This window comes from Berghia stephanieae, chromosome 2 (assembly GCF_034508935.2).
Source record: "Berghia stephanieae isolate SIO BIC M18660-M18661 chromosome 2, UCSD_Bste_1.3, whole genome shotgun sequence".
Classification (NCBI taxonomy): domain Eukaryota; kingdom Metazoa; phylum Mollusca; class Gastropoda; order Nudibranchia; family Aeolidiidae; genus Berghia; species Berghia stephanieae.
Window position 1 is genome coordinate 57,498,640 of NC_088361.1, and position 12,751 is coordinate 57,511,390.

Sequence of the window (12,751 nt, forward strand, 5' to 3'; positions counted from 1 at the left end):
AAAAAGTTCTAGAATTACAATTAAAGCACCCAAGAAAAGGTAAGGCAAAGGGGAATTGGTTCAAATAGGGAACAGGTGTAGATTCCAAGAGCACACTATCAAAGTACTTAGTTTGAGAATACCTAAAAGTCTCATTCAGACACAAGCACAGGTCCCAACTAAGAGGGATACACTCAAATGTTTACAAATCATATATAATATGTGCATAACAGACAGATGATTTACAAGGAAAAATGTTATCATCTCCTAAAACTCTATACATTTGTTGACTGTTTCCATCCCAGCTAGGGCATCCGGCCAGGGCCTGGACAAAGCCAAGTAATCTCATTCCACGACAAAGACAGAAAGCATGTTGGAAAACAGATATAGGGGGATAGAAGACACAGTAAGTACCTCCCTGCCCACTATGGGAGGTAAGGAACCCCACCCAGAGAGTGTACAAGATCAGCATTACAAAATATTTAATGCAACACAAACATGTATAGCAACATTGGCAGATATAAAATATAATGAATCTATTGATGTTTATGCAATAAAAACAGGTAACCTGAATGAAAGATCGCTGGAGATCAGAGAAACTAGAGGTAAATATGGCAAATATGTGTATCTACTGGCATGTGAGCAAAAAGAAATTGTACATCTGAAACATCTTGAGTTATAATCGCACACTTAAAACAAAATTGGTTACTCCTTCTATAATCAGCGAATATCACCTTCTGGCAAGGAACTTTAAAAATCGGTGTGACATTCCTTTCAATGAAGAAAGTATCCTTCTTTCACAGTACTTATGTCAATCAATTATACCTCTAAAAGAAACCAAGCATGTCACATTAATAAAGTGATTCTTAAATTATTTTTTTAAAAAGCTATATACTACTTAAAAAGATTGTGAGAAAAAAAAAATTACAAGGAATCCAAAGGAAGTGACCTACAACCTGTGATTGAAACTTTGGTTTATATTTACTAAACTTGAAACACATTTAGGGCATTTTAGTGCCAGTAAAAAGGAAGAAAATGGGACAGTAAAGAAAATTCTAGATTTAAAATTAAAGACACATCACAAAAGGAAGACAAAGAGGAACGGTTTTAATCAGGAACCGAGGAATTTAAGCACTTATAGTCTGGTGTATTGGAGTTATAGCGCTATATAAGTTTTCTGCATTATTCTTAATAAAAGATATAAATTCCAAGAGAACAATATGAGTGCACTTAGTTTGAGATCACCTAAAAGTCTCATCCAGACACAAGCGCAGTATTCCACCAAGAGGAAAACACTCAGATGCTGACAAACCATGATATTCAATATTAAAAAATAAAGAAACAAAAACACATTATCGAGAGATTATTTACCGTTTTAAAAAATGTCATCTCTCAGAACTAAAACTATACAGTAATTTGAATGTTTCCCTCTCAGCCAAAGACTCATTCATCTATGTGCTTAAAAAAGTTGAACCTCTATAAACTGAATAAATTTATAAATCAGAAGTTTTTTACTTGCATTCAACCATGAGGCTTGATAATCGTGCGTTTACAATGTTCCTGAGAGATTACTGAAAAAGGATATTTCAGATTATCAACATCTGATTGCAAAATCACCACAAACAAGTTCGAAGAATCTATTAACATGAAATTACCAATTACTAAAAATGACCAAACGATAGGAGATAACAATTCATCAAAATATTACTATTACAGAAATAATATATGTTGTACATAATAAGCTGTTTCCATATGAGAGAGAGAGAGAGAGAGAGAGAGAGAGAGAGAGAGAGAGAGAGAGAGAGAGAGAGAGGGAGAGAGAGAGGGAGAGGGAGAGAGAGAGAGAGAGAGAGAGAGAGAGAGAGAGAGAATTTTGGAATTTATCGCATCTTGAACTGCTCTTGGGATATCCCAAATTCTCCCTTCAAAAATTCTCATATGTCATAAAGTATGTTTCAGTCAACTACGACATCTTTAAAAATAAAAATTGTATTACCAGGTACATAAATCGTTCAGGTAAAGGAAAAATATTCAACATTGTAAATATTTTTAAAACATATAATCTTAAAAATATTTTTCAACTTCCCTGATAAAATATAGATAGAAATGGATGTTACTAAAAAATGATGCATTACCATCTCAACAGTTATGAGCAAAAGGAATGTTTGATATTTATATTTATCATGTCGATGTAACAATAAGTATAATACTGTGACAAGCAAAGCCAAAGCAACTTAATTTTCTACGCAAATTGGAAATTATCAATTCTTTAGTATATCGGCATTAAGTATTTCAAACTTCGATATGCCATTAAGTCCATTATAAAATTGGGTTAACACCATATCCATAACCCCTTCCCATCCCGTATTTCTTCCATCGAAACTCTGCATATTTTTAAAATTACAATCCCATTTAGTTTGTAATAGATATTGACTTTTCATTATAATGTTGCAACAAGAACAGAGTTAAGACCAGTTTGTTTTGGCTTTCTATGTCTTTTTGTTTGCCCCATGTGTATCTATTTCACATTTACACCCGTTTTATTAAAATATTAAAATCCACTATCACATGTATTTCATTTGGTGATCAAATAAAACAAACATGATTTTTCTTCTGTCAGTATCATTATTATAACACTTGACATAAGTTATAAATTTAAAAGAAGAAAATGTAAATAGGGAGGGATTGGGAATGTGGAATGAAATATATGGCTTTTCTACTTCCATATATAACCTTCCAGACAGCTGTTTATGAGAAAAAAAAATATTTTAAGAGCAAAAAGATGATATGGAATAAAAATTTGAAGGCAATGATTGATATGATTGTTAAATGACTACAAAAAGAAACTAACATTTCATGTTTCAAATTATTCATGTAAAATTTTCTTAGGAGTGAATTTAAAAAAACTTTTTGTTTTTGTTTCTAGGGATTTTACGGTGCTAGCAACACTTAATGGTCATTTCAGCATCAGTAAAATGGAAGATGGTAGGGGAAAAGTTGTAGATCTGAACTTAAAAGCACAAGAGAAAAAGTTAGATAAAAGGGAACTGGTTCAAATAGGGTACAGATGATTCCACAACCAATCCATCAATGTGTCAATTTTGACATTACCTCAAAGTCCCTTTCAGGCACGAGCAAAGGACACACTCAAATGCTTTCAAAATACAACATATTCAAAACTAAAAAAACTAATAGTTCAAAAGAGAGATATGATTTATAAGGGAAAAAAATCGTCCTTCAAAAAAGGAATACATCTGACTGCTTCCCTCCCAGTTAAGGATCCCTGCTAAAACTAGGAAAAAAAATAAGTAATATCAATCCAGAACAAAGATAGAGCAACATGGAAAGGTAAAACGGATATAGAAGGAGAGAAGACACAGCCAAAGTGACCTCTGCGCTCACCATGGAAGGTCAGAATCCCCACCCAGAAAAGTACCTTTCATGTATTGGCACACTCATTTCCATCAATTATAATGGTATATTACAAATTATTAGCCAAATTCATAATGACACAATCCTCCTTGTTTACACTTGCATATAAGAAATTGGTTTCCTCCGTACAAGTATGAAGATTCCTATGATAACAGTTCCTAAGAGACAGAGTCCTAGTGCCAGAGCTATCCATGATGCTGTGGGGAGAAAGAGAGGAAAAATAAAAATATAATGACCTTTATGTTTTATGTTGCATTTTTATCATAACAATTAATTTTTCCGTTGAATCATCTGAAAATTGAATTATTATTAAAATATGGACGAAAATATCAAACTTAATTCATTTTTTAAAAGCTAAGTTAAGCATTAATGAATTCTTGTGTGTATTAATAAATATGAATGAAACATGAAGTTATCATAAATAAAGAAAAAAATCATTGAATTGCAAAGAAAATGACACACACAAAAATATGCGATTTACTGTAAATTTTGTACAGAAACCCACTATCACAGTCAGCCTACACCATGTTAACAATGACAGATCACACACAACTTTCTGGGATGTTATTTGGAATTTGGTTAGAACTAAAAATAAATGAAGCTTCAGAGCTGAAACTTAGGAGTTTTCTGGACTTCTCTCCACCCATGTCTGAACAGCTTCCTCTTGCCAAAATCAGGCGCTCAACTCGTTATTATAATGATGCTCTTTTTCATGTCCCAGGGGTTCTCTACTGGATTCATATTCTGGGTCTGATGATGGTCAGCTTAGAGCAACAATGTTGTGAACTGCTTGAAATTTTAAGATAGACTGCCAGTGATGGGATGGAAATAATTAAGATTTAGTCACAGACAATTACAATGAAAGGGATAGCTTTTTCCAACATGACTGGTTCTACACAATCATACACAAAACTTCATGATTTACAATACCAATGATTCTGCCAAACCTCTAACTTTACCATAATACATAATGTGCTATTTTGTGAAATATAATTTTAATTAAACCTTTCTCAAGATCCTGACCTTTCACAAATCTGGGCAATGTGTGTAAGGAGAATTTCCTACCTTTTCATTCACATACATTTTCACCAAATCAAACCATGGAATAAAATAGACTATGAACTTATTTTTAAATTCATGTTTGTAAATTACGTAGGTTGCTGTCCTTCAACATTTAAAAAATATTAACCATACAATCATAATTGTCTGTTCAATGAACGTGATAAGTCAATTAACACAAAATTTATGATTTAAGTGTTGAATAAAATTTTTCGACTTCATAAGAGAACTCCAGATAGCTTTTTATTTGGGCACGGAGTGGTGTTTTCTGCATTTAATATCTTATATATTTCACTCACTTATTGTAGAATTATTTCCCAATGGAAAATGGTTGAATTAAATTTTAAGAAATCGAATGTATGCAAAATAATGAGAGGAACCACTAACTGGTATCGATTCAATGCAGGTACTCCCATTTCGTGGTCATACTCGATAACCGGAAAGTTGACAAACAACCCCCACGTGCTAAAAATGATGGTGTCTGCTTCCGATGGGATTTAATGAAACAAATTTGATTTTTTCAATAAAATCATCACAATGCCTACTCAATATCATTAGATATGCAAACCATCTTCGTTCGTGTCAATTGTTAACACGATGCATAACTTGGTGATGATTGGTCTAGTGGTTTCGGAGCCTGAAGAGCTACATAAATCCAATATGCCTCATATATGGTGATATTAGCATTTTTTACAAATTTTTAATGCAACATTAATTCAACAAAATAATAATAATAATAATAATAATAATAATAATAATAATAATAATAATAATAATAATAATAATAATAATAATAATAATAATAATAATAATAATAATAATATAATAATAATAATAATAATAATAATAATAATAATAATAATAATAATAATAATATTAATAATAACCCACTATATATATGTTTTTTTTGTTTTTAAGGATTTTACGGCACTCGCTACACATTAAGGTCATATCAACGCCAGTAAAAAGGAAGAAAATGGGATAGTAAAAAGTTCTAGAATTACAATTAAACAACAAAAGAAAAGGTAAGACAAAGAGGAATTGGTTCAAATAGGGAACAGATGTAGATTCCAAGAGTACACCGTCAAGTACTTAGTTTGAGATCACCTAAAAGTCTCATCCAGACACAAGCACAGGTCCCAACTAAGAGGAATACACTCAAATGTTTACCAATCATATAATATAATATGTAAACTAAACATAATACAATGCGTAACAGAGAGATGATTTACAAGGAAAAAAATATCATCTCCCAAAACTATAACTATACATTCGACTGTTTCCCTCCCAGCCAAGGAACTCCGGCAAGGATCAGGACAAAACTATGACAGGAAACAACTGGAAAACGGGTATGGGGGGATAGAAGACACAGCATGTACCTCCCTGCCCAGCACTATATATTGACAAACTTATGACAATGTCTTGTGCAATTAACAAGACTGGTTTCTCTATGCACTTATTACCAATGATCTGTGAGAACCTGTAGAAATGAACAACATTAAAATCTTAAGATGAAAGCTGACCAACCTTCTCAATCCAGTCATATGTCAGAATAATCTTAGGCTGAAAATCAATTTTAAGTCTAGACTACAAAATTTGAATTAAATTAAAAGTGTAATCAATTTTTAAGTGCCAAAAACTTGAATGTTGTAAGTCTTATCACATCAGATTTAACCTCAACTGTCTTCACCTAATTCATCCTGACGAAACACCATTCAATATAGTGAGTCACATATTTTCTGTTCTTTTTTTTTGTTTGTTTTTGGTCTGTTTTATTTATTTAATTTTTTGGGGGAATGGTTTTTTTTTTCAGTTTTCTTCCTTAGAACTGAATTGTTTCCATCTAAATCAATCCCTATCAGGTGTATCCAGAGAATTTGCCATCAATACAGAATTGTAGTAAAATGATTTTTTTTCTGTGCTGTCCTGCAACAATCTTTCACCATAATATTCCAAGCTTCTTGAAAAACTTTTCATTGCTTCGAAATGATGAATAATAATTAACTTATCGCAAATACATTACCAATATTATTAGCTTTTATGGAACAATTTTTCAGGAATGAATGACTCTTAATCTCTTTTTTCTTACCAGTGAAGAATGCAAATTTCTTTTAAAGATACAAAATGATGGCTTTTACATGGGTTTACAAGTGGTGCATATGTGGATGGATAAAATGGGAGTAACTGTGCTTATGCATTTTACGTGATAAAATTGCCTAATATGTGTTTATCATTACACATTATGGTGAATCATCTTTTTAGGTTCCTCCGTATCAAAATTGGAGTTTACATAATTTGCTAGCGTGACAACATAATATGGCTGAAAAAAAAAAAAACAGTACGCTTTTGCATTCATGGCTACAACCCAACATATCCGTATTCCTGTACTTCCTAAATCCTCTGTTCTAATCTTTATTGTGTATACACAATATTTGTATCTAAAATGCCCAACTCTACTCTTTTAGTATGAAACACTGATTAGACTTTTTCCTGGGCTGCTTTGTCACATTTGTTACATCAATTGGGCTAAATGTACATTCAAGCAGTAAATTTGTATGCTGCTGCTTTGAATAGAAAACTTAGGTTTATTTTAGAATCAAAAATGAATATAGCCAAATAAAGAGAAGGAGGTTTCATAAACTGCAAATTCTTTTCAGGAACTTGACTATTTAGGAGGGGTTGGGGAAAGACCTGTTAGATTACTTATTCTAAAAGCAATTGAGCAGAAAATTAGTAGTTTCTGAACATTGGATAACAGAAACCAGCAATCCTTATTAATCTGACATTTAAAAAAGACAGTAAAAAGCGATAAGAAATCAAGAGTAATTGCTCGATAAAAAATGTGGCCATCTTGCCTTGTACATACCATACAGGCAGATGGAGCTAGACAATAATAGTGTAACATTAATCAAACCACAAATATTTTCTTAATTGATCACCAATAAGAAAAAAAAAAGAACAATGAGTGGGAGGGCAATGATTAAGTATACATAACAGTAAATACTGCAAAGGGTTTGGCAGGGTAGACAAAGAGGCCCTGTATCAGGCAACCAGGCAAACTATTGAGTCGATTCATGTATTGATATTCATGTTTTGTAAATCAACATCTTGTTATGAAAAGATTTGCACTTAAACAAGAATTCCCCCATCATTGACACCCGAATCAGCTTTTAGACAAATGACAAACATTCTCTCCTCTTCCCTATTCTGTACCAGAAGCTTTATTGCATTTAATTTTTTCCTCTGTATTGTTATTCTTTTCTTCTTCTTCTTCTTACTTTTTAGTCTCAATTATGAAGACTCCACAGACTACAGTCTATTTTTTTTTCATTGGAGATGTGAGACTATTCTACTGTTACAATGATGATAGTATGAACGAGTACCAGTGGGCATCCAATCTTGATTACTTCGATGGTTCCTTTCATTTTGTTGAATATCAACGAGAGCTAATTCACCTGGAAAATATTGTCACTTTGTCACGCTTTCTTTTCTGTTGAAGAGGTTCAAGATCTAAATCAGTTTGTTGTTTTGATTATATAAATTTTGACTGCTTTGTTTTGTATTCATTCAATTTCTTGGATTTTAATTTCTGATTTTTAGCTTAACCCCGCTTGCCTCACCCCTATGTCAGTATACTTTATATGCCTAAGCTTTAAGCACCTTAGCAAATAAGTCAGGCTTACTCTTTTTGTCTTCAAATGTTGCTAAAAACAAATATCTCTTAAAAGTAAATTAAAACTCGCAAAGTAATGATTAACCTAATTGCGTGTAAGAAGATTTTATATTCTTTCAAACGGAAAAATAGGGTAAGACTAATCTAGGAGGCTATGATGGAGTAATAAGGGACAGGTGGCTATATCAACAACAATTTGAAATGTCAAGAAAAATTGATGGAAAAGCAACAACAAAAAATGGAAAAGGGCAGTGGCAAAATCTTTTAAAATATAATAATAATAATAATAATAATAATAATAATAATAATAATAATAATAATAATAATAATAATAATAATAATAATAATAATAGTAGTAATAGTAATAATAATAATAATAATAATAATAATAATAATAATAATAATAATAATAATAATAAGAATAAGAATAAGAATAAGAATAAGAATAATAATAATAATAATAAATGACACTCGTTGAGCATTTTCCATGAACCAAACATCTCAATGCGCTTTACCTATATGAATTACGAGTACAAACACAGGTAGTCAAACATTGAAACAAACTACATATTGCTCAAATAATAGTAGTATACAAACATTACAGTCAGAAAGGCGTAAAATGAATTTTGAAAAAGTGGGTTTTTAAAGCAGATTTAAAGTTTGAGATATTCTTTATTTCTCAAATTCCAGAGTGTAGGGCCATAATATTGAAAAGAGCAATGGCCAAAAGATTTTAACTTGTTTTTTTGGTACAGATAATAAAGTGGTGTCACATGATGATCAAAGGCTTTTGGTTCGAGGCTTAAAGGTTTATTAGTTCAGAAAGATGAAGAGGGGGGTAAATTGTTAAGGTATTTGAAAATTAATAATGCCATTTTGTAATCTATTCTATAGCGGACAGGTAGTCAGTCAAATTTTTCAAAAAGTGGGGTGATATGGTCAAATTTTCTTTTTTGATATATTATGCGGGCTGCTGAATTTTGTACCCAATAGTTTCAGTGGGAGACCTGATAAAAGGGAGTTGCAATAATCAAGTTTTGATAAAACCAATAAAACCAATCCTTTTTTGGTGGTAATTTCAGTTAAAAACTTTCTGACAAGGAATATTCTTTTGATTTCAAAACTCAAAGATATGCAAACAATATTTACATGGAATGACATGGATAGATTTTTATAGAGAAAAAATTATTTTAACTATCCATTGTCTTTTAATGGAAAGAAAAAAAAAAAAAGCAAGATTTTTTGAGTTTTTTTGTTTGCTTTTGACCATATCAATATATAAGATTCACAGTAATTAACATGCAATACGGAACTGGACAAATAAAATGTGATAAACGAGGTTATCTGTCTAATTCAGTATACTGACAATATGACCATTTGGTTGATTATTGTGAGTTTAATTCATATCAGAGAAACCCTACCCTGTGTCTCTGTTCTTATTCTGTGCCATTTGGTGCTTGACCATTGGGTTTTAAAATATGTAAGCAATTAGAGCCTGTGTGTTGTGTGCAGTGATAGATGCATCACTATTATATTATTGCTAATTAAATCATAATTCAATAAAGAAGTGAGTTACCACTTCAGCATATTTTAGGTCAAATTATAATATTGGAAATAAGTTTTGAATATTGATTGACTTGGCATCCAAGGTAGTGCAGGAATGATTCTCTGGTAGTATTTCATTTTCTCAACCAAAGAATTCTCCACCAATTCGTAGAGAATCATTCCTGCACTACCTTGGAATAGAAGACTGAGGCTGAGAGTGTCTCTTGACATAGCTGCCAACTTTTCAAAAATAAAATAAGGAATGCCCATTTGGCCCGGGATGAGAGGATGACGTGTGCCCCTTTCATGCAATATAATGGTCTTTAAGTATTACACTATAATAGTAGTTATAGTAAAATGAACCTCTAAATATTGGAGAATTCCTACCTCTTTACTTTGACAATATAAACACACCTAAAAATGGGATATACTTATTTCTCTTGAACCTAAACCGTTATAAAAGCTTGCTTGAAAAAAAAAAAATTAGAATCAGTCAAGATGTCTTTTTTAAAGGGATTGAATTTATATTTCATAAATTAATAAAGGGAAATAATCATTATGTTTAATCTATGTAAGCAATTGATTTTCTGATTGAAAACCTTCCAATCAAAGATGACTATTTAATTTCATTTTTAATTAAAACAATATTTGTAACAAATAGTGAAAGAAACAATACTGTCTGAGAACACCAAAAGTATATTTGAGGCTAACGTGCATATTTTAGGAAAACCTCCAATAAATTATGAAAGGTTTTAGTGAAAAACAGGCGTCATATAATCAACTGGAATTTTTTTTAATTGTTGAAAATCATTTATGATAAAAAGGGATAATTTAAATTAAATAGCTACATAGGAATGAAGAATATGCTGTGCTGATTTAAACCCTGCCCATCATCTCTCGCTGGACACCAATAATAATAATAACAATAATTTAGTAATAGTGATAATAATAATGGCCTTGTTTACCATAAATTAGCCAAAAATTACAAAATACGGATTTTGAACTAAATATACTACGGACTTACGGACTCAGGAAGTCGAATACGGAACAAATCGGTTTTTAACGGAACTGTTGGCAGCTATGTCTTGATAACATGCAACAAACAATAATATCAAAAGTTCTAAAACAAAATGAACAATATATTTGTTGATTCAATATCATTCTTCTCATTATACTTTTTCTTTCTCTTTTTTTTTCCCTTTTTTTTTGGATAAAAATCTATATTACCTAATAACTAGCATGTCTACTTGGGATAATGCAGAATGATATAATCTTGTAGAAACTAGGATACCTTTACAATCTATCGAATTAGAACCAAATCAGGGCTTTGAGTTTGAGTGCACTGAATAGTAAAGTCAAACTTAACAGTGGACCTTTAAATGGAAAAAAAGTAAATTATATATCATCTGTAAGCGGTAAAATAGTAAACAGATGGACAAGCACACATTTTCATCCACCATAGGATACTGACACTTCCTTTCAAAGCAATGACCAAGAAAAAAAAATAATAATAACTTTATTTTACAAATTTAGCTGAAGAACAAATTTTGATTGTCTGACTTTACTTAGTAGCCCAACGTCATCTACAACCAAATGTCATATACTATATATTGAGTGAGAAAACAAAAAATTATGAAAGAGTGACAGAACAATATTCAGCATACAGATACCACGCTACTGTTAAAGTGAATGGTGATGTCAAAATCAAACAAATGGCAATTTAGAAAGAAAATGAAGCATGTTTAAAGCATCAAAAAGTCCTTAAAACCAACCTAAGATAATGACAGATAATTATTATTGATGAGAGCAAAATGCGAATACAAAACTATAAAAAAAGCATAATGATATTGTCCATTTGTTTAAATAATTGTCCTGAGACTTGGGTCACATTTATTTTTTCACAAATGCAAGAGGGTCTAATTCATCGACATCAATTCAGCTTAATGATATATTTTAACGAATTTGATGATGCCATAAATTGTCCCGAGCTTCCAAGCAACAATATCTCAAAGTAAAATCTTAACAACTTCAGAGTAAACTGAGGAAATTTAGGAAAAAATCTTTTTTTTATTCCAATTTGAGGAAATCTGGAAATGTTATTGTTATTCGGAAGGGAGGGGAGTGGGGTCAGAGAGGCGATAACATTACCTGGTGATAAATTGGATATTCCACGAGAGTTCTGGACTTCACATTCCTTGTCCCAATCCTGAGGAATTCTGGCTGCTAGAACCTTCTGGAAAGTGGAGAACTTGCATGGATCTTCACAACCTGAAAAGAATTGTATCATGCTTTATATCTTGTGGCATTTTACCAGGTAATGCAAGGTCACCAGGGATTAAGTATGGTATTGTCATTTCTTTTCATGCCAATCACAAGGAAGTCTATTTCTGACACTTTTATTTATCTTGTATTTTCTAGACTTCCATCCCGTTTTGATGACACAAAACAATGGAAGGCTGAAAATGAAAAAAATGTGTCACTCCCAAATTAACATAAGACTAACTCGGTAGAGCACTCGCTTCACGGGCAAAGGGACCAAGATTGATCCCGGGTGCAGTCGAGATTTTTTCTGACCCCGAAATGAGACTAAACTTAAATTTAATCCGACTATATCATTTGGTCCATCAATGATGTCCAACACTGTTTATAAGACTCGTTTAACTGTTTATACAGAAGCAGAGTTAAAAGAGTCAATTCAAAATCCATTGGATCGAATCATAATTTAAGACATTAGAAAATAAATTTGGTCAAGGGGGAAAGACTACAAATAGTCATAAAGCAAAATGGGAGATCTACAAATTACATAGCTGCCAACTTTTAAAAGAGCTAAATCCGGACACCCTAATGCACAATACCTTCATTACCATGCATCTGCAACAATCAGCTTCAAATATATTCAGGGGGGACGCGACACTAAAGGGTCATTTTTTTTATTTGATGAAATATCATAAACTTCTATGAACAGTCATAATGTATATGTTTGGGAAGGATGATTGCATATAATTTTTTCGAAAAAAGTTGCCCGTTGCTATGGAAACGACGCCATATTGGAAAATAAACAAC

The 12,751-nt window shown here is 31.7% G+C and overlaps 1 protein-coding gene across 5 annotated transcripts in view; it reads right to left on the reverse strand.

Moving 5' to 3' along the window:
- Window positions 1–1,732: 1,732 nt before the first annotated feature.
- Window positions 1,733–12,751, reverse strand: part of LOC144965205 (prostatic acid phosphatase-like) — a 52,449-nt gene continuing 41,430 nt past the window's right edge. For all 5 annotated transcript variants that reach the window (XM_078900292.1, XM_078900293.1, XM_078900290.1 and 2 more), the window contains 2 exons: window positions 11,837–11,956; window positions 1,733–3,608 (listed from right to left, as the gene is read on the reverse strand). In XM_078900292.1, the coding sequence (XP_078756418.1) occupies window positions 3,505–3,608; window positions 11,837–11,956 (224 nt within the window). In that variant the 3' untranslated portion in view covers window positions 1,733–3,504. The remainder of the gene's footprint in view (window positions 3,609–11,836; window positions 11,957–12,751) is intronic.